The sequence below is a fragment of the Siniperca chuatsi genome, linkage group LG1 (genome assembly GCF_020085105.1).
Source record: "Siniperca chuatsi isolate FFG_IHB_CAS linkage group LG1, ASM2008510v1, whole genome shotgun sequence".
NCBI lineage: Eukaryota > Metazoa > Chordata > Actinopteri > Centrarchiformes > Sinipercidae > Siniperca > Siniperca chuatsi.
The window spans coordinates 9,677,012-9,694,260 of record NC_058042.1 but is presented as its reverse complement, the minus strand read 5'-3'; the positions used below and the strand labels follow the sequence as shown (position 1 = coordinate 9,694,260).

At 42.0% G+C, this 17,249-nt stretch overlaps 1 protein-coding gene across 1 annotated transcript in view; it reads right to left on the bottom strand.

Moving 5' to 3' along the window:
- fbn1 (fibrillin 1) overlaps positions 1–16,212 on the bottom strand; it is a 61,221-nt gene extending 45,009 nt beyond the window's left edge. Inside the window, exons 1-11 of the mRNA XM_044190563.1 lie at positions 15,906–16,212; positions 15,392–15,678; positions 14,178–14,260; positions 12,494–12,592; positions 11,559–11,654; positions 10,630–10,725; positions 4,468–4,665; positions 3,395–3,520; positions 1,776–1,901; positions 407–559; positions 51–296 (exon numbers count right to left, since the gene is read on the bottom strand). Of these exons, the coding sequence (XP_044046498.1) occupies positions 51–296; positions 407–559; positions 1,776–1,901; positions 3,395–3,520; positions 4,468–4,665; positions 10,630–10,725; positions 11,559–11,654; positions 12,494–12,592; positions 14,178–14,260; positions 15,392–15,582 (1,414 nt within the window). The 5' untranslated portion in view covers positions 15,583–15,678; positions 15,906–16,212. The remainder of the gene's footprint in view (positions 1–50; positions 297–406; positions 560–1,775; positions 1,902–3,394; positions 3,521–4,467; positions 4,666–10,629; positions 10,726–11,558; positions 11,655–12,493; positions 12,593–14,177; positions 14,261–15,391; positions 15,679–15,905) is intronic.
- Between the last annotated feature and the right edge of the window lie 1,037 nt (positions 16,213–17,249).

Sequence of the window (17,249 nt, the reverse complement as noted above, 5' to 3'; positions counted from 1 at the left end):
TTTGAAGAGTGTGAACGTGAACCAAACACAAGCAGAAAGCAGGAGCATACCTGGTGGAGGCTGTATAGGTAAATGCGGAAATTGTCCTGGAATCTGACCCGGTACTTGGCCAGGGACCTGGCCTGGAACCTGAATGGGAATTTGACCAGGAATCACTCCAGGAACTTGCCCTGGAGTTTGACCAGGATATGGAACTGGGTAGATGCCAGGTAGGTCGGGACTCCCTGGGACATGACCAGGTATCAGCCCTCCATCGTTCCCATCAGGTATCTGGATGCACAGTTTCTGGTACTCTTCTAAAATGAGCACATGTGAAAAACAACAGGAGGTTAGCTCTGTGTTGAGACATAGAGACAATTGGATGAGAACAAGAAATGTAAAGCCATGTGATGGTGAGTGACTCCACCTGTTCCACGAATGGGGCACATTTCAGGAGTGGACCCATCAGACCAGCAGCGTCCACTATCGCAGCAGCACTGTATTTTGGTCAACAGCTGTGAGTTTTGGTTGGCGCAGCGCCCACTCAGAACGCTAGCGTAGCAGTACCCACCACGAGCATCTGTGGGAAACAACACAGCATGAAGTCAGTTAAACTAACCATGCTGTATGGAATATGGCATGTGTTGTCTGCATGTTCAGCAAATTGGCAGGAGTACAATCAAAAACTAGTCGCCATTGCTTCAGATTTTCCATCATTTGGAAGATGGAAGCCACTTCCAATAGTCATCACTTCCTATTTATGAGAACCATTCCTACATCCTGCAGTTTCTGGCACTGTGCACCAGCATGACTAACACTCAGGTTCCCTATTAACATAAATATATCATGTCTTGTTTCACACCCAGCCCATCCAGTGTATTCACATGGAGAAACTGACAGGCTACACTAGTGATTGCTTGGTTAAGCTCGACAAGATGTCAGGCAAGCGTAGAGTTGGTTGGAGGAAAAACAGTTGGGCCCTTTAGGGGCTGGCATAGATGTTAATGCTTGAGAGGTGCTGCATGGGAAACAGACTAAAATGTTTGGCGCAATAGTTTTCTGGAGCAAAAGACACAGACATTCCTTCCTCACAAACATCCTCTCCTGGGGGGGTAATGTGAGCGTGTGTTTGCATATGTTTGTGTGTGGATGCATGTGTGTATGCATGCATGTGTGAGTATGTGCGTGTACATCTAATGGACTATTCTGACCCAAATTCCTTCCTGGTCTGTTTTGGGTCAAACTGAGCTGAACTTCCAAGCTTTACAGGCTTTTCTGGTGATTGTGCGTGCGCGCACGCGTGTGTGTGTGTATGAATATGCACAATGCTATCAACCTCCCAGGATGCAGACTGTTCAATGACACACATGTGCAGACTTCACTGTTCATACAGACTGACAGACAGACAGACGCAAACACGCTTCAGTTCTTCCAACCATATTGTCAAAAAACACTTAAGTACGAAAGGAGTTCATTTTACTTCTCTCATCACGTCCCCTCCTCAGTTTAAAGGGAATATAGCTCATTGTTGTGGAACTAGAAACAAGCAAGTGACTACTGACCTAAATTCTACCAGCTGGAACGTTGGACAGATTTCAGTACTTTCTGCTCCCAGTGCCAGGCATAAAGGGAGAAGAATCAAAATGGGGTGGAAAAAGGAAAGAGAATGAGGCAGCACCTTTTTTGCTCAACTGCTTTGTCTTTTATCTATCCTACTAACAATAAACCAAAGCAAATACAATGCAGTCGATTGTCTTTTTGAAGAGGTGTGACAGCCAGTATGACAAAGGACTCACCTATACACCTGGATCCATCCACAGAGGTGTAATATCCCTGGGGACATTTGCAGAAGTAGCTGCCAACAGTATTAGAGCATTCACCTACACCGCAGAGACCTTGAATGTTTGAACACTCATCCAGATCTACAGAGGAGAGGAGAAGAGAAGAGAAGAGAGGAGGAAAAGACAAAAAAATCCAGCATGTCTCAAAACATTTTAGATTGATTCCTGTTTGTTTGTTCTTTGTTACTAAAAACTGTATAGTAATCATAACTGTTGATGAAAGCGATTAAACTGAAAACTAACTTGAAATGTGAATGTCTTCAAGAGTGACTAGAGCACATGTTGGCAATGATAATGGAAATAAGGCATTGTCACAGGATATTAAATCCAGGGGCCTCTGTAGCTGCTCTTCTGTTAGCACCGTTAACCACCAAATGCACATCATCATGCACAAAGTCTGTTAAGAAATACACTGTAACTTAGACCCGTTTGAAATGTCTTTTACACAGTCCAGAAGTTTTCCGGCAATTATTTCTGGGCATTAAATAGCACATATTTTACTCTGCAAATAAGTGCCACAAAACCCTGCTCAGTCTGTTTCACTGGAGTTAAACTTGGTCTGGAAATTGTCATATTCATTAATGAGCCAATATTTTTCACAGGCTAACTGTAGGTCTTTATTTGTGAGAGAACAGAAGTGATGCAGAGAGAAGGATTTTATTAAAGATTTTTCAGCCAAAAACAGTAAACAATATTATAAGTCTCTCATTGGCCACAATTATAAAGTAAGAAAAGATTATAATCTAACAATTCTGTAAGCCAGTCAGAAGTTGATAATTAGGATCCCCAGCTGAGAGAAAAATGTCTTTTCAAAACTACATGTGGACATAATGTTCACTGACTGTCTCTTGATTCATATTGTTCATTGACATACCTGGCTGAGAAGCTGTTTTAAAACTAGACTTGCCGACGGTGAAAGTAATACTAAACTACTAGTTAGGATTTAGCTAAAATGCTAAACTAACTACTAACAGTAGGGAGAGTGGAGAAGAGTCACAAGTCAGGGATGTGACTCAGTATTGTGTATTATACATCAATATTTACATAAAATGTACTAACATTAGCCCCCATAAGCTACTTGTCATACCAGACCAAGTAAGGTTGTAGCAGCCAAACTCCTCAGTATATTGAATTAAGCAATGGTGCGTTTTATTGCTCAAGATATCAACTTTTCATTTGTAAGAGGAAAAGAGTGTTATTTCTTCTTTCAAAAGTTACACAGCCTCACTTTAACACAAGTTTAGGGGAGAAAAAACAAATGAAATCAGCCTTTCTTGTTGTGTTATACAGGATTACTGTGAGAAAGCTGAGTGCTGCTATGGTTTAATTAAATGTAATTCAAAGGAACGGCAAAGTGGCATATGTGTGGTCTCTCCCCACAAAGTAATAATCAGAATACCGCGACTGAGGTGAGGTTAACCACAACTAGAAGGATGTGGCTTTTAACTCTACTTTCACATTGTTAATTAGGAACTTTTAAAATAATTTATTTTAGCCTACTCTGTCATTCAAGCTAACACTGAAAGTCAGACATTTCACAGTTTTAATGTGATGGCTGCTGGCTTGATTCTTACCTTCACATTTCTGTGAGACCTCGTTGAACTTGTGCCCAGCGGGGCATTTACATTCAAAGGATCCCACTGTATTGATACAGTTTCCTCCTTGACAGATGCCAGGGATGGCCTGGCACTCATCCACATCTGTATATACAAAGCATACAATTAATACACACCCTAACACACACACATGAACAAACACACAAGGGCGCACAGATTGCTTTAATGTACAAAGTAAGATAAATGACACAGAGATGGTAAAATAAACTCAGTACAAGGGCAAGAGGGCACACAAATCTGCACACGCCTGCATGTGCATGGATTGAAATTGGGTCTGTTTTAACAGTCTGGCTCTGACTTTCCTCCGATCAACAGAATGACAAGGGAAAAGAGAAGGAGAGAGAGGAATGTCTCCTGCAGGAGGAACAGAAATTGAAGCCAAGTCGACCAAGGAAGAGATAGAAAGAGGGAGGAAATACAGAAAGGACAGGTTTAAAGTCACACAGAAGGTTATAGATGAAATCTGTGATTTTGTGAGTTACATTGGTGATTAAATTAAATTCATTTAATGAATTTGACAGATTAAAACGTAGGTCTCAGGCTGAAAACCTCCAGGAGGCTGTGACCTGATGCAGTCTCAGAGTACTCCATGTTCCTCTGGGTCCTGGCTCAGGTCCGCCTCCCCTGCAGAGGTTCTGATGTTGTTGGGTCTGGAGCAGGCAGGCAGAGGGCCGTCTTACCAGAAATGAGCTCTCCCACGTGGCACCGCCACTGACCCGTGTTACTGACTCTGACAGTCCCGCCACAGCGGGTGTCTGCGGGCATTCCATACACATGTGGGAGGCACTGCCACCCACCCCAATTTAACCCAATTAGAATTAATCCTCTGGAGAGGGGATGATGGGTAGAGATGAGGGGATGACAGAGGGAGAGGAGTGAAGGCAGACAAGGAGGGAGAAGGAGTTAAAATGGACAGAGAGAATAGAAGCAGCACTTTACTCAAAGAAGGCGAGGGAAGGGAGGGTGACAGAGAGAGAAAAAAAGAGACAAAAACAGAAAAAGAGACAGAGACGCTGAGGAACAGACTTTACCTTGGCACGCCCCGGTGCGGTGGTTTGGTATGAACCCTCTTCGGCAGGGGTGAGGCTGGGCCGGGCACATCTCACAGGGGTGACCCCACGCCCGTCCCACTGTGGCGCAGCACAAAGTCTTTGTGCACACAATGCCTGTGAGCTGGCCTTGACACATCTGGTTATTCACCGAGGCGAAGCACGGCCCAGTGCGGTAGTCTGTAGAGGCAAAGCAGGAATTTGCTTTTGTGAAAAACTTCCCTTTGCCTCTTTATTTTCAGTACAAATGCAAGACAGCAAGGTTTGGTAGCCAGTCAAACACGTAAACAGAAAGATAAAATTGAAAAAACTTCCATTTGATGATGTTAGATTTAAAAAGTACAAAACAGTTCATTTGTGAAACATTTCAACCAAAACTGTGATAAACAAAGCTAAAGCAAATGCTGAAAAATCTAGAACCTGAACTTGATTCTGTGAGTGATTAACTGTCTGGCATACACAAACAGAAACGCTCAAAGTGAATGTAATTTTGCATGACATCTACAACTCACTCATATTGTATGTGATGAGTGCTGCAGAGCGGACAGTAACACACTCCATAAAGAATGCATTGTCTGTTCCTGGCATTTTAATCGGTCTGGCTCTCAGGTGCATTGTACGTGCATGTGTGTGTGTGTGTGTGTGTGTGTGAGATAGAGAAAAGCAGAGATAGGGAAGGGATCTGGAAAACCTTTTAAAGTTGTGTGGGCGGCTGTGGAGAGTAATAGGCACAAGATAGACTAAGCAAGGACACCCAGACAATGAAAAATCAGTCTGCTGCACATATTATATGATCATCAGTTCTTTAGTTACCTGCATTGTGTTTTTAAGACAAAATGGCACATTTAACATGTGGTGTGCTGATTTTTATTATTTTTCTAGTAATACACAATCTAGGGAATAGGTCATCATCCCTAAGGCCAGCAGAGGCTGACTGACAGGGCGTGTCTATGGAACACAGTAGGTGATTTCCACACTAGCTACAGCAGCCTAGAATTAAAACGAAATAGCTTCTAATAAATATGAGCTCAAAAGTGTGAAGAAAGTCCCTCCATCGAGATTCTTCATGTCTCCTCCCCTTCAAACTAGTTTAAACCTAATTCCCTTGATCCCGCTGCTTGCATGCATCTATCCCCTCACTTCATCCTCTCTCCAAACACCACTCCTTAGTTGCAAACTCCCCACAGATTTAACAAAATCACTGAATCTTATCAGGTGAAGGATTGGAAGATGGTGAAACAGATAGGGGCAGTGAGAAAGAGAGAAGGAAAAACTCATCCCTCCCAAAAGAATCTGGCCAAGATCCAAAGGCAAAAATCATTTCCATATTTCACGGCAGACAACAGACAACAGACAGCGAGAGGAAAGAGGGAGACCAGTTCCAACAGTGCAGTCGTTTAAAACAAACGAGACATTGTGCGTTTCCCGTGTGGACCGGGGCCCAGCCCAGACCCGTCACGTGCACCACAGCCTCCACGGTCTCTCTGCCTCTGGCACCAGCGCTGTGTGAAACAGAACTGGGTCATCTCCCCTTCTCTTTCTCACTCCCTCCTGCTCAGGCTCTACTGGAGACCGAATGCTTTTGATTCTTAGTCTACTTCTCCTTCCACCCAGCGGTGGAAAGTAATGAAGTACATTTACTCAAGTACAGTTTTGAGGTCCATTTTGGCCAACTTCTACATTTCATAGGGAAATATTGTAATTCTTAATCCACTACATTAATTTGAGAGCTACCAGAAAGTTACTACTTACACATACTTACACATTGTACACTTACACATGCTAAACTCAGCTACACCATTTAAGGAATAGTTCAACATTTTGGGAAATACGCTTATTCGCCTGCTTACAGAGAGTTAGATGAGAAGATTGATACCACTCCGACATCTGTACAGTAAAAGAAGCTACCCCCAGGAGCCAGTTAGGTTAGCATACACTAGCATAAAGACTAGAAACAGCTAGCCTGGCTCTGTCTCAAGGTCAGTCTGTCCAAAATAGTCCTGCACATAAACCCCCCACAAAATCGCAACCTGTTGTTTTTCACACTTCAGTTTTTCTATGGATTAAGCAAATGAGATATAAAGTGCTAATTAGTGAACTTTAGTGGTGCAAGTAGGCTGATTTTGTTACCTTCAGACAGAGCCAGACTAGGAGTTACCTTCTGTGTCTGGTCTTATATGCTAAACTAAGCTAACCATCTTCTGGCTCCAGGTTCATATGTAACGGAAACATATGAGAGTGGTATCATTCGACTTATCTAACTCAAGGCAAGAAAGCTAATGATTGAGTTTCCCAAAATGTCACTACTATTCCATTAAAAGTCAATGTAACAGTAATTCATAAAACTCTCAAAAGGGGCCATTCTGCAAAATAAGTACTTTCCCTGATACTTAAGTAAAATTTTAAGTCTTAATTTTAAGTCTGTCGTATTTTTAAATGCAGAACTCTGGAATGTTTTAACATTGTTGTATTTTTACTTTTAATTAAGTAAGGGATCAGAATACTTCTTCCACCACTGCTTTCAACAATGTTCAAGCTTTGAGACAACAAACCAACCAGTTGCCAGGTATCTTCTGTATCTACTTAAAGCCTACATTATGTGCCTTACCTACAACAAAGGAATACAACGTATATAGGAAAAGCAATTACAGGAGCTATGGAAAGTTTTTGCATGGCGCCCATATAAGCTGAGTACAGCAAACTGTGTAAAGAACTCAAGTTTCTCTTTTCATCAGATTAAGGTTTATGTGTTATTACAGTCAGGCTGCCACTCGTAATCCATCTGACATAATACCTGCTTATTACAGCTGTTAGTGGAGGAGAGCAAGCGCTAAAAACACAAAGATCTGAGCATGAAAATAAAGCAAAGCGCAGCACTTAAACAGTCAGCTGAGGTAAACAGGGAGAGGCAGACGGCTGTAGGGTGAAAGTGGTGTCATTTCATCTGTCATCTTATTGTCTCTCTGTGAACTGCATACAGCTGGGGGATCCACCCATGTCCTGTACATCTGGGAGCAATCGTACGTGTTCACACACAAACGCGCTCAAACACACACACACACACACACACACACACACACAGAATTTCAGCCAATGTCCCAACCCCTCATCCGCAGTCTAGCCAGAGATGATCTCAAAACAGACCAAAACGTTTTTGCTCGTTTTTACTTTACTGCTCTACTTTTGGAAACACGTCAATTATCGTAGCTGCTTCAGTAAACTTGCATCTTAATAAAGTAGCGGGTAGTTTGTTTTGACTCTCATTAGCAAGCTATTTCATGTCTGTGCAGAGGTGCAGTTACTTTTGGAACACAATAGAAATGTTGGCTTCCTCAATGACCGGTGAGTTTATGCACAACAGCCTCGGTGTGAACAGGAGGGAAGCCCGCCGGGAAGTGGGTCAAAAGAGTTTCCTGGATTAACTCCAAAATGTTTGTACACACACACACAAACACACACACACAAATCCACCTTTTCCACATCCACCCTTCCTTAATCTGCCCCTTCCAGACGGTGCTTGCAGCATCCTTAGAGGCCTTAACATATGCGTAATTTGTGCGCATGCATCCGTCTATGTGTATGTTTGTGTGTGTTTCAGGGTCTTATATCTGGGTGGGGTCTTCCCTATTATCCCGTCAGCAGATTTCTCCATCCTCCCAGGACTAGCAAGTTGAGCACACACTCAAACACACACAGACACACACACAGGTTATCTATCTACTGAGGTTTGCATTGGGCTAAAACAGAGCCTGATAGGGGAAAGTCATTAGGGCATTAAGAGACAAGAGAGTGCCTCAGCTGACTGACCGACTTCCCTGTTGTGCTCTAGCTGCTGACTTATTGACTGTGTAACTCACGTGTTTCCACGTTTCAGGCCAGTCTTTCACCACCATCTCAAGTGAACGGCGTCACACCAAAAGCTTGACTTGATTGCTGCGTAGCGAAATGACTTTGCAGCAGGAGCAAAAAGTCTTGCCTGCGATCAGCAGCAGTGTGGCTGGATCTCACCAATCCCACATTCCAACCTAAATCACATTTGTAACCAACAAAGAACACGTTGATGTACCAGGCTGCATTTTCACTGCTGTCAGCTGTGCCTGGTGGTGGGACCACTGATCAGCAGCTCACCAGTCACTTTGGCAGCATACAGCTCAAAGTCACACAGCTCTGCAGTAGTGATGTGTTCATGTTGAGCCCTGATAGCACCAGGATCTTTCCACATCCAAGAAAACCTCTGAGTCCTGAGTACAGCTACTTATCCCCTGGTAAGATCACGTGTTTGTGGAAAACCTCGTGTTCTTGCTAATGTGATAAGATCAAGCCATAATGGGGAACGGTTCTGTAAATTGCATTAAAAACAGTGTGGGGTTGTGCATGTGCGCATGGATGTGTGTACACATGTACTTAATGCATGTGCTTGTGTTTGTGTGAGAGCACAATGGCTTTCCCTTGGGAGGTGATGGATCCTAGCCAAGGAAATTCCAGTGAAAGTAACTTAACCCAAAACACCACTGTATCCGTTGGCCTACTTTCTCTACCTCTCTTGGTGTAATCAAATGCAAGATGAAGGACTAAATAACTGATACAGGGCTGCAAATACTTATTATTTTTATTATTGATCATTCTGTTGATAACTGTTTTGATTAATGAGTCAATAAAATGTGACAAAATCGTCAATAATGCCCATCACAAAGCCCCAGAGCCTAACATGACATCTTCAAATAGCTTGTTTTGTGAGTCCAAAACCCAAGGATATTCAATTAAAAATACAAAAAAGAAAAAGCAGCACATCCTCACCTTTGAGAAGCTAGAACCAGAGAGTATAAATAAATGACAAACCAGGAAACGCTTTGTTGATTAATTATCTGTCAATCATCTAAGCACTATACAATATATATTATACTATATACTGTATATATAAAATATATATATATAACACCCCCAATGCAGGCATATCTAAATGTTGGATTTCACGGAAACATGAACACACAATGACACAAATGGTGACACAGTTGGTCTCTAAGCAGCTGTTCCCAAAAACACACACACACACAACAAAAAGTCTGCCTGTTTCATAGCAGGCAAGAAACCACCATTCATAAAGCAGCAGACAGTGAGTGGCCAGTTTGCATGCTTGTCACCTTACATGGCAAATCAAAGTTTTAAAACCAGATGTGGTCGAATTCTTTGCCCGTACATCATTCCTTCATCAGAAATCATTACACAAGACCCAACAGCAGAGAGTTTCTGAGATTCCTTGTGTTCCCTGAAAAGTATGAACATCTAGGAGATACTGTGTGCTGAAAAAGGTGCTTAATTTGAATTCCTCAACAGTCTCACAAACCCTTTGCCCAAACTTCCACAGGAAAGAGTGGAAATCAAAGTTACAACATGTAGAAGTGTGCTTCAGCAGATAAGGCCTGGCGTTAACCCACCAGGCAACCAGATAGTGTCTTATTAGTTGCGGGGTTGAAGAAAATACTAAAGTAAACCAAAGGACAAATCCTAATCCAGACCTAACTGACAGGCCTCTGAAGCATTGCCTTGTGAAAAGGGACGTTACTAATTAGGAGCTCTGCTGCCAATCCAAATATTAGCTTTACAAGGTCACCACTTTGACCTCTACAGGTCATCACCACCACAGACCCCCAACACATACACAAAACACACACACACACCTGCATACGCGCACGTTTCACTCACAAACAGCGCAAGCCGCCCTCGGTTTGCGTGTGCTTGTATACTTTGGAGCCTTTGCTCACATGTGCCAGAGAGCAACCACAGGAGGTTGGGAGGTCTTCAGTTAACAAACAGCACACATTTAGAAAGATATTACATTCCCCAGAGCGTCGTTTGAGAGCAGATGTGGAAAATAATGGTCATTTCTGAACTCAAGCTTGACATGCAAATGCTCCACAACAAACCACATTCCTAGAGCCGTAGGCATGACTAAGCAGGAATCGTCTTCAGTCACAAAAAACAACCGCCCTTCAACATCGAGTCACGTTTTCACAAAAGCAGCACATGTGGCTTTGAAAACTACTTCAGCAGTAGTGAGTAGTGAATGTAGAGCACAGAGACAGTGTGATGTAAGATGAGTGAAGAGAAATGCTGAGTACTGCAGTGTGGCGCTCATTACTGTACCTCTCTCACACTGAGCCCCGGTGAAGCCGTAGGTACACACACATCTGTTGGGAGCCACACACCTTCCTCCATTAAGACAGCCATTTTCACAAACCGCTGGAGAGGAAAAGAGAGGAAAAACAAACAATGACGCAACACTGAAAGAAAGAAAACAAAGAATTCAGGATATTTCTGGTTTATACAACTTGGGTATTATGTTTGTAGTAGTGGCCATCATTTATATTGGTTATGATAACACTGTAGTCACTAAAGCAATTGCAGTGATCTGGAAACACGATGACATCGCTAAAAAGAAGTCAGATGGGGCACGAAACGAGCAGCCACCAATCCGACCAGCCAGTGCCACACACACGCTAACAGTTTAGGCACATTATCTAAACCACTTTATTTGGAGGTTAAACCAAATGTGAGCACACCCGAAATGCTGGCAATGATCCTTCATTACACAGGAACACAGCGCACACACAACTATAGTAAGTATGCACGGTTACTTTGGTTACTTTGATTAATAATTTTCCAGTTCGCCTTTGTTTTCTCTTCCAAATAAGTTTGACTAACCTGGGGCGTTTTGGATATCTGACGATCGGATTGGTCATGTTTCTTGCCCCGTCGCACTTCTTCTTAGAAATGTTGCCATGATCACATCTCAGCAAGTAACTTGGTTACTTGGGCACAGCAGGGCTTTCAGCTAAATGCTAACGCTAGCATGGCAATGCTCACAATAATAATTAATGTTAACATGCTGATGTTTAGCACGTCTAATGTTTACCATGCTCACCATCTTAGTTTTTAGCGTGTTAGTATGCTAACATTTGCTAATTAGCACAAATAGAAATAGAGGTTATATAGCATATCTTTGTCTTAAATGATGTTAAAATATGCTGATAATGTGAAGTGTGTCACAGTGGTATTTTCAGGATGATCCTTACGTTGACCACAGTGGTTTCCCACATAGCCTTTCTGACACAGGCAGTGGTCCTCAGCACATGATCCCCCATTCATACACCGAATATTACAGTGCTGGACTGTGGGCAGAACAATACAAACACAGAGCAATGTTGGAGTTAAATTCAGAGTACACAAACATACACTGCAGATTAGAATTACAACATTAACAATATGCACTCTGAACCATGTTTCTCGAAAGTCATGCTCTGATATAATTTCCTAGAAATTTATGGTGTGCAAACAGATGAGCGCATTGGGTTGAAGGACTGTGAGCTGCAACAGAGCAACATGTAAGAGATGCTGATTGTGGACGTCTTCCAAAACATACACACACCCAGTGGACTCACACACACACACACAACAACCCACGAGATTGACCGCTATTTGCAAGAACGTGATTGCAACATATATCAATTGCTTGGGGCAGTTTCAAGGGATGTGTTCAGGAGGTTGTTTGGCTTAGTATCTCATATTTTTGTACCATGCTAGTTAGGGCTCATTACTCATGATGAGGAGCAAACGGCACAGTGTGTTCTGAACTCAAAAAATCTGAGCCAATTACAATCTCTTTCATTTATATCCTACAGAGGAAAAAATATTTTCTGTCATCTATCATCTGTCACAGCTTGTCATTATTGTTACTGCATGGTGAATGTTTTTCTTAAGATTACAGCTCCTTTATTTAAAAAATGCAAAGACAGGGGTGTGGTCTAGGCTGTGCTTTCCAAAAAACACTTAAGTTTCAAAATATACTCCTATTTACATAACTCATACCATTAACATGTTTATCTGTTGGACAAGTACCAGTTAACACACCCCCCCCCAATCTATGCACACTATATAATAAAAACCATCAAGCTGATGATAGCGAGCATCAAGTTCACTCCTTGGGAAAGAGGAGGTGCTGTTTAACGACCTGATTTGGATCCACAGGATGGGGCGATCTGGCCGTTGGGGCAGGTGCACATGTTGGGTCTGGAGCAGAATCCATCTCCACAGGAACTCCGGCAGATTGCTGCAAAGAGGAACATGACACTCAGTCAAACAACATAAAAATGTCCTCTGTCAGGTGCAAGAGAAAATAACAGTCCAGTGCTCACATTATGGTGCCATGATTTGTCTTGATTGTGCGTGAGAGAAAATTTATGTTACGTATCTGCTTGAATTTCAGGTTAGAATTTCACTTGGTGCAACTTAGGCCATGATCTAAACCTCATACTGAACTCTCATCTATATTATTTTACAAACTCAAACAGACCACAGTCCAAACATGGCCAAATCTTCCATTTAACATTCATCATGGTTAAGTTATAGAAGCCCGCTTGGCAACGGCGCCGAGCTATTTTCTTCTTTGAGTTTTGTTGCCATAAATGTGTACCAGTGTGTGTTTTCAGTTGGTGCTGCCTGTTTTTCGCTCAGTTGTTCTCTTTCCCACAGACTGTTGCTGGCATGGTCCCCTGCCCCCAGCTCCCATCAGGTAGAGTCCAGCCACTGACCCCTGTTCCCTGAACCCCACTGCTAAACAATGTCATTAGAGCCGCGACAGGCATCCGGCCAGCTGACCAGCCAGACTGCAATCACACAACTCTACAGCCTCTCAGACCTTCCTGTCTACTGAGGGGGACAGAGAGGAGAGAGAGAGAGAGAGAGAGAGAGAGAGGTGGGGAGTAACTATGAAGACAAAAGAAACCAGAATAAGAAACCACTGCCAGAATACCTGAGTAAATGGACCAAAATGAATGACCAATTATGGCAATGGCAATATTTGGTTTGTACCTGAATACAAATGTCCCATAAATGGGCCTCATTGATTAGGCAAATGGACAAATATCAGGCACCAAAATATAAAAATAGTTTTTGCACACCTGTATAGAAAAGACAGGTGTGACAGAGAACATAAGATAAATCAAGAAAGAATCTGGAAAGCATCTACTAGTTTTTAACATTTTGCATTAGATAATGTTTGCATTATTGTATAAGTATATACTGAGGTTTTTGGAGTTATTATTATTACAATATTTTAATAATTATTGGAACTGTAATGTAGCTTTGAACATATGGACCAAATGTGTTAGCTTACTTTTTCACCTGTTCAAACTCTGACCTATCTGAAAGCAACAAAACTTCTGAAAGTTTTGGCTGTCAGCATTATTAATGTTTATTCATTATCTGAAAACTGCAGTCCCTTGCTGGTGTGACCTATAGGTTTCATATGACAGACTTACTGAACAAGTACAATAAATCAAGTAAAGTACAGGAAAGTTATATACTCACAATAATAGCGCATTATATTCCTGCTATCGATTAGATACTGTTCAATTAAGAGGATGAATTAATTTCTGATGTGCTGCAAATCAATGAATATTCAATCCTGGTCTGCAGGAGTCACATTTCTGTTGGATTCTTTAAGAAAAGAATTTGTAGGAATCGTATTTAATTTCAGGTAATATAACATGCATTCACTTTGTATCCCAGATGTAAAATACTGTGACTGGATGGTTTCAATAAAAACAGCAGGGTGCTGGTCTCTGAAAACCACTGCTGGTGATGGTGATGAAGAGCTCAAAGTTCGGTAGTGGAATAATGTAGGTGATACTCACGAACAATGCACTGGTTTCCTCCAGTCAGAGTCTTCCAGCCTGGGCAGCAGTAGGCGTTGTTCCTTGAGCCACACACATTTGGTCTGTGGAAGACGCAGCATCAGAAGGTCAATAATCCATGTTACACAGTCCAGATCACTCTCAAGTCAAGTCCATTTTATTTATATAGACCATAATCACAGATTTGTCTTGGAGGACTTTACAGTCTGTACAACATACAACATCACACTTGGTATCTCTCTGCTGATGGAAGCTCAGTGATTACTGGTCCACATACTGTAGGAACAAATCTCCTGTTTCTTGACCCCCTTTGCAGAACACTTCATCAGACGCAGCAGGAATACTGGCACATTGCTCAAAGACACTTCAGCAGGGATCTGACATGGAGGTGCCACCTACTGGTCTGCGACAGGCCTACATGAATGTGAAATTGTAATCACCTGCTGGTCATGTATTGACCCAGGGGTCAGTGTATTTACTGTACAGTGTAACTCCAGACATATCCATAAGGTGAATAACGAAGCCTGTTGGATCTGTGCATGTCAAATAAAAATGCCAGCGGAGAAAGCTCATTGAGCTGTCTACTGTGTGACCTTCATCAGCTGTTTGCTGTCATCACTGGACACAGATGTTCTTTCTTTTCTTTTCTTTTCTTTCTTGCTTTCCTTCTGACTGTCTTTCTTTTTTTTCTCTCTCTCTCTCTCTTATTCACATGCACACACACAAAACCTCTCCAGCAGTGACCCACTGTGTACAGCTGCAGATGTGATTTATCCACAACTGGGGTGTGGTGTTTTTGGCCAGAAAGAGGATTAGGCTGTTAGGCTCTCTCTCTCTCTCTCTCTCTCTCTCTCTCTCTCTCTCTCTCTCTCTCTGCCACAACCACACACGACCAATGGCCTCCTTTGTTTGGATGTAATTTATTATTGCAGTCAGCAGGAATGTGATATTCATGCCAGTATTTAATTACTAAACTTTGCTCCAAAATTCCCATCACAGACAATGTCACTCGTGGGTCTCAGTCTGCCTTATTAAAAAAACACACACAAGTGTTTTCTGACCTTCAGTGATCATGAAGGACTAATGCTATACATTAGAGGAACAGACACCTGCTCCGAGCCAAAAAAAATGAAACACAGAAAGATTAAAATTAAAAGTTGGGGGTGGAAATTGTTCACAAATTGGACTAATGAGGATTATCATGGTCACATTACCCTCTTAGGACGTCCGTCCCTCCCCTCCTCTTGGCCCTGCTGGCTCTGGAGTCGGTCTGCTTGGTCATCAGCTCGCTGTCCCCGGTGTCCACCACCTCTGCAGCGTCTCCAAGCTCGGCACAGAGCGACAGCAAAGCCACCAGAGCCACGGCCAACTGCAGCAGCCGTCCTCCACACTTACTGTCCGGCATATCCACTCTCAAGACTACAACTCCAGTGCTCGGTAGAATAAAAGTCTCCTTAACTAGTTTCCCAGCCCCGTCGACCTCTGTAGTCTGGAGTCAAAGCTGCAAAACAATATATATAAAAAAAAACATTTGGAAAAGACGCAGAGGAGAGTGCAGGAGATGCTGCGCACAAAAGAAAAACAACTCTGCTGCACTCGGAGAAGTAGCTGGTGTGATATGACTTCTGCTATTAATATGTTAGAAAATCATTCTGCTCAGAGTCGCAAAAGCATGCAGTGTAAAAATGATAATGTGCAAAATTGCGCAGGAGTGAGTCGTTACTTTACCTTGTCTCCCGAACAGGAGATTCGCCTCAGACCCGACAGAGGACTGCTTCACTTTTACTTGCAGGTATTGCTGAATAAACGTTTAGAAGAAAACTGCGTAGAAGAAGAAAAGTCACTCAAACCTTTCGCTGAGCTGCTATAAATAGATGCGCATTGTAACTTCTGGAGTCTGCTCGTGCGCATCCAGTTGTGTGTTGACTTTGCACAGATAAGTTAGAGGAGCTGATGGATTCCAGAGGATGAGAATGGCAAAACTCACTGTGTCTCTCCCTCACAGCAGAGCTCGTTCCTCATCCCTGCTCTGCTCAACTTTCCCCAAAACTGTTTTTTCCTTTCTTCCCCTGCTCTCGCGATACAAAAGCTTGAGTGCAAAAATGCACAAGTTAAGCTCTGGACTTTAGCTTGGACTATAAACTGTTACAATAATGTTATAGGAAACCCAGAAAAGCTTGGAAGAAGAAGACAGAGCTTCTAATACACTCCTAAATCTGTGTCAAAGTTTGATCATAAATAAACTACTATGAGATTATTCTTTGCATTTTTTTAAAAAACGATGCACCTGTTCACTCTTTACTGTAAAATATGGCATGTACCACTTCCTAACAAGGTACGCTTAATACAATAAAGGGTTAATAGGTTGCAACTAATGACTTTATTAATGTTAATAAATCATTTACTAACTGTATATACATCAGTTATAAGCCATTAATAAGAACAACTGATAGGTTATCAAGTTTTTAAAAATCCCTTTGGCTGCTATTTATTCTTTGTATTTGTTATAAATGTTGGTAGCCCTTTAATAATCTGAGAATCAAAAAGTTGTTGCTCTATAAACCATTATTTTTTACAACTTGCAAAACTTTTCAAATGGTCTGTTGCTGCAGAAAGTGGTACCAAAATGTAGTTTTAAGCAGTTAACCTTGATCAAAGTAGAATAATGATAGCAGATTTGCATTAAGCTTTTTGAGTTCCAGTAGTAAGAACTTAAAGGGGTTCTCAAGTGTTTTTCAGTCAGTGACTTCCAAACAGACACACTTTAGTTCACAAATCCCAGTTTTGTCATAGTAAATAAAATATGAAGTGTTTTATTCCTGTTCATTTAGTAATGAATTATGTCCCATAAATATTAACACTGTGCATACAGTGTGTTTTGAGGAATTTTGTCCAGTGCAGTGATAGTTTTCACACACACTGATTCATGCCTGCAGCCACACCCAGCAAATATAGAGTCAGCCTGGCTCTTCTCTCAAGCATGCTATCACTCTAAAACCAAGAGAAACCTCCTGACACTGAATATTCCACTCCATTGGTTTCCAATATCAGCTTTTTATCCTTCTTTCTTCT